General features: G+C 36.8%; 1 protein-coding gene across 4 annotated transcripts in view; it reads left to right on the top strand.

The window, feature by feature from the left end:
* Positions 1–20,854, top strand: part of trpm6 (transient receptor potential cation channel, subfamily M, member 6) — a 92,582-nt gene that overhangs the window by 53,347 nt on the left and 18,381 nt on the right. For all 4 annotated transcript variants that reach the window (XM_031890874.1, XM_002940033.5, XM_031890880.1 and 1 more), the window contains 10 exons: positions 3,500–3,632; positions 3,709–4,769; positions 5,646–5,758; positions 6,722–6,848; positions 8,679–8,776; positions 9,550–9,587; positions 16,276–16,301; positions 16,830–16,880; positions 19,443–19,508; positions 20,302–20,588. In XM_031890874.1, the coding sequence (XP_031746734.1) occupies positions 3,500–3,632; positions 3,709–4,769; positions 5,646–5,758; positions 6,722–6,848; positions 8,679–8,776; positions 9,550–9,587; positions 16,276–16,301; positions 16,830–16,880; positions 19,443–19,508; positions 20,302–20,588 (2,000 nt within the window). The remainder of the gene's footprint in view (positions 1–3,499; positions 3,633–3,708; positions 4,770–5,645; positions 5,759–6,721; positions 6,849–8,678; positions 8,777–9,549; positions 9,588–16,275; positions 16,302–16,829; positions 16,881–19,442; positions 19,509–20,301; positions 20,589–20,854) is intronic.

The raw sequence follows: 20,854 nt of genomic DNA, 5'->3' as shown, positions 1-20,854 counted from the left end.
CATTTCTATTCATATAAACTTATTTGCATAACCATGATTACCAATGTAGTAACCAAATACATTCAATCAGAAGTTTGTTTTCAAACAAGTACCTCATTATTAACGCCTGTGGATTACTATACCTTGGGCAAACATACTATTTATTACATGACCCCCATGCACAGTTTAATGTAACTCTATGCAGTAGCTTGTGTTGGTGGAATATACAATAGACTATAGAAAGCTAACTTTAAGGAGATAAAACGACACTGGCTTACCCTCTTTCAAATTCACAATTTTTACACTGCTTCTTTTGGTAAGGGATATTGATTAGAAGACAAGTATCTAACAAGATCATGTCTATCTTAGGTCTTACACTTGATCTACTGCTCCTAAGGTCCCCATTGCTGCACTAATTTTGGAACTTGCTTGTTCTAAAACATAACCTCAGCATAACATAAGCAAATATACTATAACTTTAGTTTGCTTAACTACTATGTTCTCTGATTGTTTACCTTTCTCCCGTTGGATTGATAATCTTACAACACTTCTACAGAACCTCTCTCATACTAAGGGGCTGATTTACTAATCCACGAATCCGAATCCCGAATGGGAAAAAATCGGATTGGAAACGAACATTTTGCGACTTTTTCGTATTTTTTGTGATTTTTCGTAAATTGTTCGTAGCCGTTACGACTTGCGCAAATTGTCGCAACTTTTTCGTATTGAACGCTCGTAAACGGCGGCCAAACCTTTCCGACTTGATTTTTTTTCCGCATGATTTTGGAAGCCTCCCATAGGACTCAATGGCACTCTGCAGCTCCAACCTGGCCCAAGGAAAGTCACGATACTGAAGCTTGAATGAATCCGAAACTTTCGTACTCAGCGCGACAGTACGATTTTCCCGCAATGGCAACGGAAAAGTCGCGACAATTTACGAAAAAGTCTCGTCGGGGGACTAAAAAATCGCAAAATACCGATCATTATGAAAAAAATGCATTCGGACACTTTCGATCCGTTCGTAGATTAGTAAATCGGCCCCTAAGTCTTGAACCTAACCTAATGATATCATGGACTGATATATATATCTATCTACACACAGTATATATAGACAGAAACCAGAGGTCCTCTGCACTCACCCATTATCAGTATATATAGTACACTTTGCACACTGAGCTACTAAGAAATGCCCTTCCCTTTAAACAAAACAGGGAATGTTATATTGCAATATATTTACGCTGGCAAATTATGTCAAAGTCATCCCTGGTGTGGCCAGACTTACGCTCACTTTTATCTGATTCAGTTAGAATTCTACATTATACATTTTACATAGGGACTGAGTTTTACCTCCAACTTTCAAGGTTTCAAGGTTAAAACTCCCAGACGGTTGCCCTTTTATTGGCCACCATAGGGATTACCTGACTGGAGCTGGGAAATAAAAAATAATAAAAGTATTATAAAGGTGATACCTTTTTTGGCTAACTAAAATAACCAGAACATTTTAGTTCCTTTTTCAAGCTGATTACAATGAAGCTGGGGTGCTCTCTCATATATATATATATATATATATATATATATATATATATATATATATATATATATATATACCATCATCAGCTGCTTTTAGATCAAATAACCAGAAAAAAGGAATATCGATCTGTGTGCAAGGTGTTGTTAACAAAGTTATAAATAAGGGGACCTGCAACTGATCTTGTATATAATATAGCAAAGGAAAAGTTGTGCTGACCATTAAATCTCACACCATTAAGTGGGGGTATCAATGAGGCTGTGACTACAAAATTCATATAGACAGAAACAAAAGGGCCTCTGCACTTACCTATTATCAATATATATATAGAATATATATATATATATATATATATATATATATAGCTTCCAACAAAGCAGTGTCTTGTGAGAGTTCAGAACCTATGTGCAAGAAATGGGTCGTTCAAATCTCACAGAAGCAGACAGCTTGTCCATTACACGGATTGGTAATGTAATGTATAACTTTAATGGCCACAGAGCAAATTATTCCGAAACATAGCTTGTTTATAAAAAAAAAATTAGGAAATGAGATCTCAGTTTAGAGGTCAATAGCGTTTATTTAATGAATATACTTGATATGGGAATGTTGACAACAAGGCTAGGTTAAGAGATGGAGCGCAGATGCCACCCAGTGGACATTTTTTTTAGCTTAATGCACCCATTCCTTTTACACTAGAGTAATAGAAAAATTCTGTAATGTCCTTATGAAAATAAATACACAATATTTTCTTACAATTACAATTTTTTTTAATGTATTATGTATCTAAAAAGCAGGTTTCCTTTAAAGTTTGTTTTGACTTTGTACAATTTTCTATATCTGCTGTATATGCTATATGTTACAGTCACAGAAAGGATGTAGCATTTCTTGGGACATTTTTGTTAAATGGACATTAACATTATACTGACAGCAATTAACCATTTACATCCACATAGCTGACTAGATAAAATATACAATAGCAGTAGGGGTGTTTGGTGGAAGCACAACATTTACATTTTTTGTTATGGCCAACATTTCTGCCAGCACACACAATACAATGAGCCATACACTTTCTCTGGCCCTGTTTTTTAGTCCTCTTGGTCTTGGTGCTCTTGCACTTGCTTCCCCTGTGGCTGTAAATAACCCCTGTTATATTAACCACGTATGTCTTATATCTTAAAAGACTAGAAATAAATAATGTAAAATGCAAGTAAAAGAGCACCTTTCATTTTGAAGTTTTACATTTTCTTTAATTAATAAATTAATACTAAACAGGCACACCACAGACAATTTTTCCTTTTTACAGTTTTTCTAAAGGGGTGAACCACCTTAAATTAAATGAATGCTGACATGTTTTTTTCAAACAGCATCAATTAATAGAGCATCTCCAGCAGAATCCTTAATTGAAATCCGTTTTTCAAAAATATATATATCTTTTTTTATATTTAATTTTGAAATTTCACATTGGGCTAGCCATATTCTTCATTTCCCAGGGTGCCACAGCCATGTTACCCGTGTTTTGATAAACTTCAGTCACACTTTACTGCTGAGCTGCAAGTTTGAGTAAAATCCCCCTTCCACCAGCTGATCAACAGAACAATGGGAAGGTAGCAAGATAGCAGCCCCCAGTAGATATCCGAATAGCACTCAATAGTAAGATATCCAAGTTTGGCATTAGAGTGAAGCTAATGTGTAGCCCTGGCTCCTTTTGAAACCTCAGGATCAGACACAATGCACTGTGATGGCGCCAAAAAATATACATTTGCTGGTTGAACAATAACATTTTCAGTGGTAGAGTGAATATTTGCTATCTAAACCGTGTAATTTAGAAATAAAAAGTACACCATAAAAATCATGACAGAATCCCTTTAACTTTTAATATGATGTAGACAGTGATTTTCTAAAATAGTTGAAACTGTTTTTTATTTTTTTGTGGTCTTTCAATTATTTGAATTATTTTGATACTTGTACGCATGTGGTGTTTTGTTGTTTTAGAGCTGTACCTTAGTGATAATGAATTGAGGAAACTCCATGATTTTGAGGAAAAATGTGTGGAAACATACTTCCATGAGAAAAATGAAAGCCTGCACTCCAGCAAAAATGAAAGAATCCGTGTAACAACAGAGAGGTAAAGTCCTTAATGCAATGTAATTTTATTTAGAAATGATCATGTGAAACAACAAGCAACTTTGTTTTCTGTTTAGAACTGAAGAGATGTTTGCCCAACTGAAAGAAGTTAATGATAAAGTTTTCTACATCAAAGACTCCTTGAGCTCCCTGGACAGCCAATTAGGGCATTTGCAGGATCTCTCCGCATTGACTGTGGATACTTTAAAAATCATTTCAGCTGTGGATTCTTTGCAAGTTGAAGAAGCCTTTATAAAAGACAAGAAAGGACTCACCTGTAAAAAGCTCCCACACAGTTGGAGCAACGTTCCATATTCTCATCACCAGAGAGAGTATAATTACTACAGTATGCCACCTTCACTTCTCCGGACCTTGGCCAGGAGTCAGTGCCCATCACTGTATCAATGTCCACCACAGCAACTGACTGCACAGTTAGAAATCCATAACTCAGAAGAACCCAAGATAGAGGTTGATATTGTTACTATGGCAGTGCCATTGGATAGTAAATCAGCTCAGCATTACGGCAATTACTTGCTTGTACCTTCAGTGGGGCCCCCTGCACCAACTGATTCTGCCTTTAAAGAGACATGTTCAGATATGCTCAGTGAAGGGGAAGCAATATCTGTACAAGCTACAACCAAAGAGAGGATATGTTCCATTCATTCTGACCAGTGTCTCTGTAGCAAACAAAAGCATGTGAAGGAAAGTAGTCGCAAGACCATGAAAGAGGATTTAAAGCCTCTTGTGACAAATACTGATGAAAGCCAAAATGAAGAAAGCCATGAATGCTCTTGCGATCAGTTTACTGCTCATGTCACTGTTGAGACCTCAATTACGTGCAACATTATTGACCCCGGAGGTGGTTATGTAAACTTGGCATTTTCAGAAGAAGGAGAAACTGCCCTGTTTAGTGGAGGGAGTAGCAAGACCCTTTGCTCACGTCCCACCCAAAGTTCAAAATCTAATGTGTTTCCAAATAAGTCTGATGGATCTAGAGCCAATGATAGGCCTGAGTTTGGTTCAGGTTACAAACAGAAAACTTCATTCCTGAAAAATTCACTTTATAGGAATAACTCACCAAGAGGCAGTTCTAAGAGGCATAAAGAGAAGAAAGATGGAAAGATATGTACAATCAAAGGTAATGACACTTCTATATTTAAATATGAATGCAGTATTGTATCTAATTTGACATAACGGGAATCCAGTGATGCAACTTAAAAATTATAGGGCTTATTTACCAACATACATGCACAAGTGCACCATTGAACTTGTCCAAAACTAATTGCACCTCTTTTAGTAATTCAGTCCCAATATGTACATTTTACAAACAAAGATGCATTCAATGCAATATATGCTTTCAGAGAAACCCATATATAGATCAGTTTAGGCTTTGCATTACACTCAGACCGTGCATCATACCTGCACGCTGCAGCAGCCATGACAGAAGGACTGTCACAGTAAGGCACAAATAAGTTAAGTGAGGATGGGGGTGGCAAGTGAATACCTCAGGAGCTTGTTTTTAACAGTGGCCACTATTAGTGCAACCTAATCAAAGTAAATTACAATTATTTTACACAAGGAGCATCCTGGGAGAGACACACCCACCGCTAGTGTTTCTCAAGTCACTGTGCCATAAGTGGGTTACCCAAATCTAAGCCAGTACTGAAATATATTTAAAGGACCAGTCAGTATATATTAAATTGGTTTTAGTGTTTTGGTCAAAATTTTACTTTGGTCACTTGAGTAGGGTTACTGTTGAAAACAGACACACTTAAGTGGCCACTGAGTTTCAAATATATAATATAAAGTCATCTTTCAGTAATCATCCATGAAATAAATCCCTAAATATACTCCTGGCCTTTACCTTTCCACAATCCTGTTCCACCAATGACTAGGTTAAACAAATAAGCATTATATCATGCTGTTTTTTTAACTGGTTTCTACAAACCTCCCTGTGCTGTGTAGCATTTGGTGCTGCTGGCTAGGTTATTTTGTTCTTTAATTCTGTTTGCAGATTTTGCCAAGCCTCCTGAGAGCTCTAAGGTTACATGGGCCAAAGAGAAACTGCGTAGCACATTCAGAAAGTCTGTTAAAGACAAGCCAAGGCCAACTCAACTTCAAGTTCCAGTAAGGGCACATAAGGCAACATGACCTATTTTTACTGCTGAACTTTTGGTATAAAAATAATTAGAGGTTCTAAGTACCTCCGGGTTACCAGAGTTATTTTATGCTAATCTGCATTGTCTTTATTCAATTAAATAGGGAAGATGTGTTAGGTATATGCATGAGTATATTTAATAATATATAAGTATTACATTGCAGAGTTGAAGAATACTATGCTATACACCCTTGCATGTCAGCATACTGGCTGGCTCTTGTCAGGCCTTACACAAAAATAGATTTCACTTTTTGTTTTGAATAGTTTGCATTTTGTATAGTTTGTTGCCGCATGGGTAGCAATTAAACTGTTTTTGCTTGATATTAGAAGTCTCAAACTTTCACACTGTTTAACGTTCACGTTAAGCCCCTTTTTGTGGCCAGTATTTGGCGTCAGCTCTTGTAGCCAATAACTATGTTGCAAACAGATGAAAACATTGTTGTATTTGCCTTTAACTCATAGTCCTTGGAATATCTAGGGTCAAATACATCTTTACCCAAAATTTTGCTCTAAAAGACCTTTAACATGACCTTCCAGGAGTATTTAGGACAAAAAAAGGCATTCGACCCAAATATTTCTCTAAGTGTCTGCCTGATTTGATATTGATCAATGGGACTGTAAACTCTCTTCAACTGTCCATAGTCCTGGGATTGTTTCAACTGGTGGGAATCACCATTAAGTGTCTTAGCTTTGATTTGTAGTGCAACAATAAGTCGCATTTGGAGGGACAATGTGATATTTCCATTGGGCCCGAGCTTTTATTTTGTCAGTTTTCTTTTTTTGCTTAAAAATTTGAAGTAATATCTAAGGAAATTATAATAATTATCTTTAAGAGAGATACCAAAAAGGCCTATTGTAGAACAGAGTGCTCTCACAGCTGGAAGTGATTAAATATTCTATAACTAGGGGTGTTTGTTTATTCTCTATGACAGGTGATAACTGTGGATGGTTGCTCTCAGAGTACGCAGATGAGTTCCGAACCTGCAGATTGTGGCAGCTGGAAATCTGAAGATGAACCCAGTAAGAACAGGCTTACAGTATCAAGTTTCAATCAGCTAAGTAAGTGTCCACCTGCCTCTTGTACAAATATTGAGATCCATTTCCTATAACATATTAAGCTCTTAACTGCGTTACTTTATTGCATTAGGATTACTGTACCAGACTGGTCTGAAACAGACTAAGTGATAACTGTGTCACCATAACCATACCTAGTGCCCCCTGCTTTTACTATTGTGTTTAGTGGGGCTCCAAAGATTTCTTTCATGGTGGAATGGCCCTTTTGGGCAGAGGTGGCAATTTCTTGCTGTAGTTGTGGAAAAGAACATTATTTATTGGGATAGTATTGCATCTGTTGTGTAGGAAGATCGACAATTCGAGCTCTATGTAGTAGTGCTGGAAGTGTGAAATGTGGAATTCAAACCTAAATCCTACCTTCCAGAGCCTATAAATGACACCATAATTCAACTTCATGTGAAAATATCAAGTACAAAGTCTATATCAAGTCTTTTTCAGCTTGAGATTAAAAATACCAGCATTAAACCGATTTGCAGCCTGTACAAACCTAATAGTAGCTTTCCTTCTTGTATGATATGGTTGTATCAGAAAATGATTTAAGACCATTGTTACCTCCCTCAGTGTCTCATTTCTCAGTTTGCCTAGCATCTTGGAACAAACATAAGTGGTGACCTATTCCAGGGATTGACAGTGCTTGAGTAGTTCGGTGCACAAGTTTAACCAATGTCTTTTGGCAGCATACTGCAGAACTGGAATGATATCTGAGTGTACTGGAAGTACAGTTGATACTGACAGTAAGGCTTTGAGGCGTACTTATTAACATTAGAGACAAACATCTCTGGTGATGTTAAAAAAAGGCCAAATTAAAGATATAGATGGGGCACCAACACACAAACAAAAAATGAGTACATGAGGGTGTGCATTATCAAAAACATCAATGCAATTAGGGAGAAAGAAAACACTGCACCACCCACAGCTGTATTGATTTGTATACTAGGACCAAATGAAAACTAAACCTTCAATTAATTATTAAAATATATAAAAAAACTAAAAGTAAGGGGTATGGCTCGGTGACACACTGAGGTGTTCACAATAGCACTCTGTGCCTGGCTTGAGGAGAGCAGGTGGGGAGAAAAGTAAGTGCGGGGTTAACCCTACCTGTGCTGGTTGGTATGACACACCATACCACCCTCCAACATTATTCAGGACCACCGTGCACCCTTTACCAAACCATACCCTCTTCCCCTCTCCCACACCATCAACACCCACGGCGCTTCAACACCTGCCTACCCAGCTAGGTTAAAATAAGTGCCTGACACACGTTTCGCTAGGCAAGCCCAAGCTTTTTCAAAGGCATTAAGGTCTGGCGGATCATGGGGAAAATTAAATAGACAAAGGACTGCCCCCCTAGTTCGAATTGACCATGCATGCCCCCGGGAAACATCATACCCAGTGCCACACCCCCCACCTCCTTTCCACTCTCTATGCGTATACTAAGAAGCATTTCCATGGAGATGTTTAATCTAAAACAGGTGCGGTACTACAGGGTTTCCGGCCTCACATCTCCCTAGCAACGCCTCTACCAGCACAAGCGCTAAGCCCCTCTTAAGCAGATGTTAATTTGGTCCTAGTCTACAAATCAATACAGCTGTGGGTGTAAACAAAAGCAAAGATCTGATTGGTTGCTATGGGCATAGTAATGTTTGTCTCCAATGGTTATAAATACACCCCTTACAGCCCTTCTGTAAGCTGCCCACACAATAGTACAGTGTGTCACAAAGTCATATCTTGTCTTTTTGTTGTGATGATTCCTATTTTCTCAACCTGCCAAGGGGGTACATTATGATAGGTCTCTAATTTGTGTTTCTTACTTAGGCTTGGATCACATGACTTACATGCGACAGCAACTAAAGACGCAAGAATTTGAAAGACACCTAGTTCAGACTAGTGAATATCTAAGGCAGTCCAGAGAGGTAAGTGATATTAGACAAACACGTGATATTAGATGGACAAAATTAATATTACTTGTATCTGTTACCTTTGCATTGTTTAAAGGGAAAATAAAAATACCAGATGAAAACTCCATAAGATATGTATTTGCATTGTTTGTCCTATTGGCAACCTCTTACAAATGTACTCTTTTACATTATAACATGATGTTCACAACCCATTCTCTGCCCCACATGTAGAAGGTAATGTTTGGGTTGTTAGGGAATGACTAAAGTTAAGGTACAACTATAGGTTAAAGTAAGTACTAAGTTTTTTAAGGGGGTTATTTACTGGTGAATAGGGGATCCATACTGATACTATTTACTAATATTAGGCCTGTACAGTATTAAACATATGCTGTTCTAAAATACTGTGGCACCCTTTAACCTTTATAGTGTAAATGTTTACAAATGCCACAGATATGTATGCTAAAACTTCTACACAATAGTTGTACTTTTATATACACACAATCCACCTACCAATGTAGAGCAGCCTACAAAGGACTAGACAATTGTATACAGTAAACTGAACAACAGAACATCAGTGCAATGTCATCTGCTGGTAGAATTCCATTTTAAATTAGATCTCTATAGATTATGGAATGTGTCTCACAGGCAACGTGAACCTCAAAGGACCCCCCCCCAAACAAATATATTTTAATTATTGTATATTTTTAAACCACATATTAAAAAAAGGGATCTGTATATATTGCTATTCTTGTCGTATTTGCTTTAATCTTACTCTGTATTTTCTTTAGGATTTGCATAACACCACCCAACTGAGAAGGAGCTCATTGTAAGTATGGTCTGGCTTGTGTGTGTGTGTGGCTACATTTATACATATAGACAATAAGCTAATAGTTTACATTTCAAGCTACTGTTTTTCCATGCTTCTTTATTAACTTTCTTCATTACCATATAGAGAAAACATATATTCACCATGCGTTGTCCTTTCTCATATGGGCTTGCTTAATCAAACACAAATCTGGTAGCACGTGATTTTTCATTTGTTAAAGGGTCAGTAGACTTTTATTTTTATTTTTTTTTAATCTGCCAAATGTAAATATTGAAGTATGATCCAATTATAATATTCCATTTAGATAATCTAGCTATTATTATTATAAAATGCTTTCCAATATACATTCATTAAAATGTTTTATTAGTGTTAAAGGAGAATGCAAGTCAAAATTTAAACAGCATACTGCCCAATAGTCCTCCTATTATTTAGTAAAAACGCCACACTTTTGGCTCACCTAATCAAATATTTACTCAGTCACACTTACTTCACATTTTCTAGAACAGGCAGCCATCTCTAAAAAGGTATTCTCCCTTCCTTTCCCTCCTTGCTTCATACTGCACATGTGTTTCATTCCCTCCCCCCCTCCCCTCTGCCAGATCCGCTTCTGATTGGCTGGTGGGCATGTGTAGCTCAGAACAGCAGACAGGATCAAGTTACACACATGCTCAGAGAATAGGAAGGCTGCCCCTGGCACCTACAGGAAGGGGAGAGAGATTTCAGTGATGTCACTGTAGTCTTCACACTGCTGTAGGCTGCCAGCACCATATCTCAGAGAAGCAAGCAGGGATCTGGAAATTTAGATATGCAGTAAGTACTTAAAAAGAATGCCTTTAGACTTACTTTTAATTTATATTAACCTTTCATTGCCCTTTAAAGCTGTTAATTGTAATTGCAATTGAAAGCAATCCCTTTGTTTTCTTTGGTTATGACTCTTGAAACAATGTATCAGAAGTCAGTTCTGTTATTCAGCTGGTTTGCTACATTGTTTCAGGAATCAGAGCCCATAGTTCAGATAATAGAAACTGCCAGACAGATACTGCGTTCAGTAGCAATTCATTTTACAGATAATTAGAAGTCCTTTGATGTTATGCTAAAATGTTATGTTAAATTATTCTATATTGGAAAGTTGCTTAGAATTATATTTCTTTCATTATGCAAAAATCAGTTGTGACAGTGATCCCCCCTTTAATACAGATTCAAGTAACGTCAGATCAATTTACACCTTTGCTGTCCTCCAACCACTAGTTAGATTTTACTAGTCTAGTGCAGTTAGAATAATGAGAGAGAACAACATCTGATTGGTTGCTAGGGATTATAGAATAAAGGGTAAGCTGCATGTTACCGCATCATTTAGCATCTCTTTACAGCTAATGCTAATGCTATGCTACATGCTATTCATTCATATGAAGAGGCACTTGTCATTTAAAAAGGTAAAATGCATTTATGTTTTATGAGAATCTAGGTTGTAAACTTGTCTCTAATGAGAGTAAACAGTTGCATTTTATCATTGGAATAAAAGGATATATTGGCATGGTTTTGACTTGACAAATTACACATCAATATATATATATATATATATATATATGTATATATACTGTGTACCTGGTGAGATATAACAAAGAAACTATGGGGCTGATTTATATTGGCATTCCATCTTTTTACGTTAAATCTGTCGAATTAGGGTTTCAAAACTTGAAGATTTAATATTTATTCCTTGTACAAAATTTAAACATGGAACTTGGACTTTTAAAAGCTTGTAGAAGTCACGAAGACGTCAATGGGATTTGTCCTAGTGAAATTACATGAATTTTTCATTTTGACTTTTCTTGAATTTTTTGAAACCAATCAGCAGGAAGCATTTACTGTTCACCTGTTTAAAAACAAAAATGTTATTGGTTGCTATGAGTTTCTGCTCCTCTGTAAAGTTTGTGACTTTTATTACATTTGGGGGTAAGAATTCAGCTAGATATATACCATGCGGTAAATGCTGTATGGGCAGTTTATCTTAAATGCTGTAAGTGATTACCCAGTAGCAACCAGTTAAATATCTCCTTTTGCTTTCTTACTTGTAGTAGACTAATAGTAGACTAAAATTAATTACTGATGGGTAACTTTAGGTGATCCCTCTAGTGCAATTTAACATGAATGTTAGTAGATTCCACCCCCCGCACTGCCCTTGCTCAAAACAGGACAGGAATTTGAAGCTGGAGTTTCAGTCTATGCACACAGATAATAGACAAAAGATTTAAACAATTAAAGTTGTTGTGTGGTTAACAGACTAAGGTTAAACACCCCAACCGGACATGTACACCAGCTGGGAAAACAATATGCTTCAAGCTTCTGTACAACATTTGCCCTTGTCGTGTGTAAAACATTTATATAACATTAGATTCCCAACCCTAGAGGTGGTTGCCGGCGTTTCTTGGTAGCTTATTCTATCTCTGTGGAAAGCAAACTCTACCTTAAGTAGAATCTTGTAATGACATGGCTGTGAGTTTTCATAAAATCATAAACAGCTTCAGGGCATTTAATCCGGTGGAGCATAAAATGTTTACATCTAGCATTTTTAGTGCGCTCTCTTGCTCCTATATCACATTTGTCAGGCATTTGAGTCTGCATTTTCTGTCTTTATTTTTTAACTCATTCTTTGTTTTATTTAACTCTATACTATAGCATTGGGATATATTTGCTCACACAGAGCTAGTTAATAAAGAAGGAAAGGAAGTTGCTTACTTTTTACTCAAGGCTGACAGTCCTTTTCTCTAAAAACCACACCGACCCAGGAATTTACCATCATGAGTGTCACAATACCATCTGCTTTCATTCTCTCAGGGACCCCTAGCCCTGCCCTGTAACAGTCCATGCACAACACAATCATTTTTCCAACTTTTCTAAGTTGTACATGTGCCCAACTTGGAATTCGGTGGAAAAATGAAAGATGATAGCACAGCCTTCTTATGGAAAATACAAGGGATGCACCAAATCCATTACTTTTTGTGTTTGGCCAAACAGAATCCTAATTTGCATATGGAAATTAGGCTATGGAAGGGTTAAAAAGAAATGCATGGTAAAAAATGTTTTTACTTTCATGTTCATGTAACCAAAATTCACGTGATTTTAAAGATTCAGATTTGGTTCGGCTAGATGCTTGCTGGAAAAATCCTGCTGAAAAGGCAAAATGTTCACTGAATCCCAAAACAAATCCTGGATTATATTTCTAAATTACGCTGTTTACATAGCAATTAATACGCTCTGCCATTTAAAAAAAAATTCTTGAACCAAGTGTATTTTGTTTTAATTGTAATATTGGTGTGTAGGCAGCCATCTCAGTGCATTGTGCCTGAGTTTGAGCTTTCAGAAGGAGCACATTAGACCTGATTTCAGGTAACCTATTGTTTCTCCTACTCCCATGTAACTGGAGGAGTCCCAAGCCAGACTTGGATTTCTTACTACTGAGTGCTATTCTGATATCTACTGGGAGCTACTATGTTGCTACCTTCCCATTGTACACACTAGTGTACAATGGGTTCCCTTTACAAAATAAAAGCTGAAATTTGATTTTGTTGGTTTTTATGAGTTACAGTACAGCACAGGTTTAAATGTTCCCAGTATTACAAAACAAGCTACAATTAGCATCTATTTATTAAACATTAATAATCATTTTTATTACTGTTCTTAGATTGGAAGCTAAATGAGTCAGGGGCTTCCTGCCTACTGTTTTTCTTACCACATGGCACACAGTGGCTGTTTATTTATTTATTCTAATGTTTGTCCTCCCTATGTATACTTATCTGTATTGTTGAATTGTACAGCGTTGTATACTCTAGTAGCGCTTTAGAAATAAGGTTAAACATACATACATGCATTATTATTTAATTATTATTGCAATATCATTTCAGCTAGGAATTGTGGGTAACTTTATATGTTTGTACTAATGTGCAATCACTGAACTGCACATATATGCTGCAGTCTTAGACTAAATTATTGAGTTTTCTTAGTTATTAGTGTAAACTAAGAATTTGGCATTTTGTTGCTTGTCAGCTTTAGTGGTCACTCTCAGCCCATTGTTTTCATTGGAGCAGTGGAAAATACATTTTTATGACATGGTCCCAATGAGTCCTACATAGTTGTGCAATGCAAATCAAGCATTTTTTAAGGTGTGTTGATATCTCACCTAAAATGAACCCAGAACACTTTTTAAATGTCATTCCTAATTCTCCATGTCCTTCTATAATAGGATGCCCTGATGATCAGAGGTTTGCACTTACAATGAATATACATTATACAAGTATATAACTTATCTAGTGTATTGAGTTCCCATTGAGACTGTGCTGTTATGGCTATCTTTTTATTTCTATCACTATTTAATTTGTTTTGTCAGTCCTTGATCTCCCTTTCACAGCTCTGTGGAACAGACCCAGACTGGGATTTAAAATAGGCCCTGGCCTTTCAAGTACACAGAGGCCCAAACAGCACCCCACCAGCCCAATAACTAATGACTGTCTGTGGACATAGAAATTACTAAATTGTCTTGTACACAGAGCAGTTGTGGTGGTGCATATGGTAATTAATGTTTAGGTTGGAAACCACAAGGTTCTGTATTTTGGCCACTTTTATGTAATAGGTTAGTGAATACAGTATTATTGATAACAATGTATTTGGCAGTGATCAATAAGATGCAGAGAATATATATATTGTCCTTTAAGAGGCCTGGGCATCTGATGGCATTTGGTAAAGAGAATGCATGATTATTTATTTTTTGGTTAAAATATGCACATCTTTATTTCTTAATTATTTAACAACGTTTGTGATGGATAAGGCCAGGTAAGGATACTTGCAGATTGGTGCTATACAAAAAGGGGCTGGGTGATACTCTTATATGTATGTTTTTCTTTATGGCCCCGGGCAGTCGAGGCTCACAAATACTATTTTATCATTATCCTGTATACGTGCATGTGCTGTGTTGGATAATATATATAGCATTTTCAAGCATATTAATTATTACATTTGCAGTAGAAAAGGATCTGATTTACATGATGAGATTGTTTGCATAATGACAAAGTACCAATATAAGGGTGCTGTCACAGATCACAGCTATCAGATGGGAGTCACAGATGACTCTTAAAAATACAAAGCAACTAACATGTAATGCGAATATGTATGTTGTCAACACTGTGCAAAAAGGTGTCGGGAGACAGCTATTTTATATTCTAAACCATATGGAATGTCAGATCCTAAAACTGAAGTGTCTTATATTCCTCTAAACAAACAGTTTCATAATCATTGTGTGGAACAGTAAGATTAAGGCATGGTATGTGAATATTTTTCTGTATTCTTATGTTTGTGCGCAATTTAACCACTTATCTCCCTGATCTGTCGTCAATCTGAGCCTTGAGGTGTTCCAATGAGATGCAGCAAAAAAGGGCACAGATGGCTTCTTATTAAGAGGCAAACCTCTACAATTTCGCTTGAACCAAACCAGTCTTTCAACTGAGGAGGCAGAACCTGCCTTGTCTCTAGAAATCAACATGCTACTGTACTTTCCCTTATAGACTCAAACTTTCTTTTTAACTCAGAAGTTTAGAACTTAAAGGAACATGCGCTGCAACAAGGTACCTGTGACTTGGCAGTCAGTTGCAGTAACAATCTTAAGGGTCTTACTCTTGTAACTAGTGTGCTTAGTGGGTACACAGGTTATCCGGAAACCCATTATCCAGAAAGTCCCAAATTACAAGAGGGCCATCTCCCATAGACTCTATGTTAATCAAATTTCAATTTTAAAAAATTATTTCCTTAATCTCCTCCTCACACATTCGCATTCAAGAGCTTGCAAGGGCTGCCCCCCTTCTCTGGAATTCGCTCCCACAAACTGTCAGACTTTCTCCCAATCTCTCTGCCTTCAAGAGATCTCTAAAAACACATTTATTCAGAGAAGCTTACCCTAATCTAGTTTAGCAATACCCTGTGCCACACCTCTCACAACTCTGGTCATGCCCATTCCCACACCTTGTGTCTCAACCCTTTCTCCTTGTAGATTGTAAGCTCTTTTGGGCAGGGCTCTCTTCACCTCTTGTATCGGTTACTGATTGCTTTATATGTTACTCTGTATGTCCAATGTATGTAACCCACTTATTGTACAGCGCTGCGGAATATGTTGGCGCTTTATAAATAAATGTTAATGTAATGTAATCTCTGTAATAATAAAACAGACAAAACCTTGTACTTGATCCTAACTAAGATTTAATGAAGCCTTATTAAATGCAGAACAGTCCTGTTGGGGTTAATTAAAGTTAAAATTATTTTTTTTTAGTAGACTTAAGATATGGTGATCTAAATTACAGAAAAACCCCAGGTCTTGAACATTCTAGATAACTAGGTCTTCTTCCAACTGAATCTAATAGCGTAACTTGTCAGTCTGCATAGTTATTGCTGCATAGTTATTATGCTAACAGCAATATTTTGATGTAATAAATATAATATAATTTTTATATAAAATAATAGCATGATTCCATACATAACAGAGAAAAGAAAGTTATACGTGCTGTTTTGCTGTTTGCTCATTCTCAGACTGAAACTGTTGGTATGAAACTGGTACTATTGCTGAAACTGTAGATATTATCTTGATGGCTGCTGGCTTCATGTAAATTGATTCTTTTCATTAAGTTTAGCCCTTCTGTCATTGCAGATTCCGAAATTCCGATGAAGTAAAGAGTAAGTTTGTTGTCGTGACACCTATAATTACTGTTTTAGTGAATTTTGTTTTAGCCAAGATCTATGTTGTAAAATGAAAGAAATACACAAAATAGTTTTAGAGATAGTTAAGATTTTTGCTTATGATTATAGATGGGTGCACGACAAAGCCATCCTAAAAAATCCGTGCATCATTAAATAAGGAAGAATGGGAAAACCTTAACATGCCCGTTGCAATGCCATAATTACCATTATGTAGCTTTCCAATTACAAAAATAGACAAAATGCCATTATAATAAAGAGCAACTGAAAGAACATGAATGAAACATGCAAACTATGGTAATTTTCCTTCACTTTTGCAGTGTCGGTGAGATAATGGTTTATTAGGGATGATAAAATAGACACCAAAAAGCTGATTTTAATGCTCTATTTCTGCCTGAAACATTTTCAGTCATTCATTCACTGATGAACATAACAGCAGAACCTAAAAGGGAATGGGAATGTGAATTATGTGTGCATTACATTGATGTCTCCAACATTTTATTGCAGAAATGGCAGCTTCCCTAAAAGCCTCTCAGGATTTAAGTAATCATTATTCAGGTAAGTCAAAAGTACAGGAAAGTAACTCCAGTGGGGTAAGCTTATTGCTAAATCTCTTTGCAATTAAATGCCAGACATATTTGGACATAGACTTTGTGGCAGGTAAGTGGCAGGTATAAGTACCAGGTTATTAACATGGTACATAGTTACATAGTTAAGGTGGGTTGAAATATATAATATAAATATAAATATTATGATTGTTAAAGAAATCATCCAAGCCCCTCTTAAAGGAGTAGGAAAGGTAAAAACTAAGTAAGTTTTATCAGAAAGGTCTATGTAAATACAGCCATAAGCACTTACAGTAATGCTGCACTATCAAAAGAAATACAGGATTTCTTGTCTCTTTTTTTCTAAACATGATGTTCCAGTATCTGACATAACAACATCACTCGGAAGGGCATTCCACAACCTCACTGCCCTCACTGTGAAAAACCACCTACGCTGCTTCAAATGAAAGTTCTGTTCCTCCAATCTAAAGGGGTGACCTCTGGTGCGCTGCTCCTGTTTTTCGGGCTTTTTGTTCAGAAAAAACAATCTCAAGTCTAACCTCATAGTTTAAATTTTCCATCCCTTTACCAGTTTAGTTGCACGTCTCTGCACTCTCTCCAGCTCATTAATAACCTTTAAAAACCTTCCCAAAACTGCACTGCATACTCAAGGTGAGGCTTTACCAGAGACCTATAAAGAGGCAAAATTATGTTTTCATCCCTCAAGTTAATGCCCTTTTTATGCAAAACAGCATTTTATTTGCCACAGAATGACACTGCCTGGAATTAGACAACTTGATAGATATCTACAAAAATCCCCATATCCTTAAAGGAGGAGGAAAAGTAAAAACTAAGTAAGCTTTATCAGAAAGGACTATGTAAATAAAGCCATAATAAGGACTCACAGAGTCCTCTCTCAAAAGAAACACAGGATTTCTTGTCTCCTTTTTTTGTAAACATGCTGTTGGGGTGTCTCTCCACCTGTATGCCTTGTATTGATTAATGTTATAAAACTTATTTTTAGCTGGATTAGCTTTTGCCATTAAAGCATTTATTTAAGGTAGGTAGGTAGGACCTGTTATCCAGAATGCTCGGGACCAAGAGTATTCCGGATAAGGGGTCTTTCCGTAATTTGGATCTCTATACCTTAAGTCTACTAAAAAATTAATAAAACATTAAATAAACCCAATAGGATTATTTTGCATCCAATAAGGATGAATTATATCTTAGTTAGGATAAATTACAAGGTACTGTTTTTATACTACAGAGAAAAAGGAAATCAGTTTTAAAATTCTGAATAATTAGATAAAAATGGAGTCTATGGGAGATGGGCTTTCCGTAATTCGGAGCTTTCTGGATAACGGGTTTCCGGATAAGGGATCCCATACCTGTAGTGCCCAGTCTGTGGGACTGGCCCCGCTAGAGAGGGGTAATGTTTGAGTGGTAGGGAGGCTCAATTTTAAGACTAGCAGTTAGGGTGTGATTTTGGCAGAATACCTGATAGCTCTCTTAGATATAGCAGAAATGTTGAACTGAAGGTCAGTTAGGGTGAATATTGGGTGATTACTTTTTTGCTCACCTCTCTGTAACCTTGTTTTGATTTTTTTTATCCAAAAATGTATTTTTCACCATACAAACATATTTTCATCCTTCCAGTCTTTTACCTCTCTACTCAGAGGCTTCCCAGTGAGTAAACACTGCTCTGACATGTACATTCTTACATAGTTTAAATACTCATTCTGGCGTGCATATTGCATGGTTAGAAATACTTGCAAGAAGTGTCCTTGTTTGTAAGAAATATTCTAAAAGATTGGGAATTACTTTTCATAATTTTGGTGACCCAGCACAAAGTTAAAGGAAAATGAAAGGGTAATAACTGGGGGTGCCAGGGTAATCCTCTGGACAGGCACTTGCGTTCTAGAGTAAAAATTTGGCTTTTCACTCTACTGCACATGCACCCGTGTACAGAAAGAAGAAGCAGGAAGAGGATTGCTTCATGGTGCTCACACAGAAATACCCGGGCCAGTGAATTTTTATGCTAACAGGAGCACCGGCCCAGGGTATCAGGTAAGTGATTACAAATACTGGGGAGTGCCTAACATTTGGCACCACTCAGTAAATTACCCTTCTCTTCTTCTTTAAGAATAGCTCCATTCAATTTATACAAAATTTAGACCATATACTTCGGTGGTTTTGATGTAAATAATGTAACATCCAAAAGGATTTCTTAGGATGTAATTGCACATACCTAGGACCCGAGGTCCAACATTGTCAACATCTGAACCACAGCTGTAACAATAGCACTATATAACACTTGGCCAATATGCATGGTATGCCTATTTAGGCTCCAAACTAGGAGTTAAAAAAAAGGTCATAGTGTGTTCTTCTCGGGGTGACTCTTGATTGCTTAAATATATGTGATTAGGTTTAGTATTATATTGCAGTTTTAGGTCCACTTCATTGTTTAGAGCAAAACATTTATTACATATATTTTAAAATAGAGAGATGTTCAGTAATTATTCCTAGGTGGTGCAAGGAAAACTGCATTGTTAGTAATTTTTATGTTTTGTTTCAGCGGTGGAAAGGAATAATTTAATGAGGCTTGCACAGAGCATACCTTTCACCCCCCTGCACCTTTTTGGTGAGCTTTAACTTTTTATTGTTTGTATGTTATAAAAATGATTGTGCTGATTCATTTCAAATCTCCTTTATTTTTCATTCATGTATGGCCCAATTCTGCATCTTTTCAGGAGCATTTGTAATAAGAATCCCAGAAATTAACTGTTTGTTCACCTTCTGTAACAAGGATCAGACGTTTGTGGTTTGGTGCCCTAAGCTGGAAAGTATGGCATTTAGCAGCAGCACACACACGCAGATCCTTGATATTTAGATATAAGTGCAGACTGATAATGACTTGCTTGAGTGTTCTTTTCCATTTGACCAACATATCAGTGTAATTTGGCTGTGCAAATACTGTACTCTATTAAGTTCAGCCCTTGGTCATAGCAGTTTTTGCCACATAAACCTATATATAAGTATTTCTTTACTAAAAATAAACATTTATTTCTGTTAGTACAATAATGGGGGCACTAGAGTCCCAAACACACAGAAAACATAACAAAGGGGAAGAATAGTAAAGCCACAAGTTCAAAGCATCATGAGAAACAAAATCTCTTATTCAAGCAGTTACATGTGCACTTTGCGATGCGTAGATGTAATCAAGGCTGGTTTTGGGGCTAGTGTGAATAGGGTCTGTGCCTTGGGCCCCTTGACCATTAATCTCTTTAAAAATGCTCATTATCTACTTCATCCTTATATTATATATTATTTGTTAAATCAAACAATTTTTAACGTTCACATTAAAACAGTCCTCTTACAACCTTTCTCAAATGGGATTGGTAAAACAAATGTGTGCTTGAAATCTTTTCATCTAGCTGGAGAAGAAGTCACTGTTTACCAACTAGAGGAAAGTTCTCCAGCAATTCTAGATAAAAGTATGTCTTCCTGGTCACAGCGTGGAATGGCAGCAATGCTTCAGGTTCTGTCCCCAGAGGAAATGGATGGAGGTCTCCGCAGGGCGTTAAAAGTTGTGTGCACTTGGTCTGAGCATGATGTACTGACGCCTGGTGAGGTGTTTATAGTCAAATCTTTTCTTCCGGAGGTAGTACAGACTTGGCAGAAGGTTTTCCGTGGTGATACTGTACTGAATCTGTGTCTCAGGGTGAGTTTATATTACTTTTGGAGCAGATAAAAGATGTGCCAGACCCCATGCAATAAAACCTTGAATATACAGTATGCAAAAAAATAACCGGTACAAGAAGAAAAAACCCAGGTCTGTAATATTATGGGTTATAGGTCCCCTACTGTGTCAATTTGAATAGACAGTACCACAAGTTAATAATACAGTAGTAACAGTATTACAACACTTGACATTACAGTAAAAGTCTTGACTGTAAAAGCTCCCTGAAGAAGGATGCAGAAATGATG

The sequence above is a fragment of the Xenopus tropicalis genome, chromosome 1, assembly GCF_000004195.4.
Source record: "Xenopus tropicalis strain Nigerian chromosome 1, UCB_Xtro_10.0, whole genome shotgun sequence".
Taxonomy (NCBI): Eukaryota; Metazoa; Chordata; class Amphibia; order Anura; family Pipidae; genus Xenopus; species Xenopus tropicalis.
This window is presented reverse-complemented; position numbering and strand designations above follow the sequence as displayed.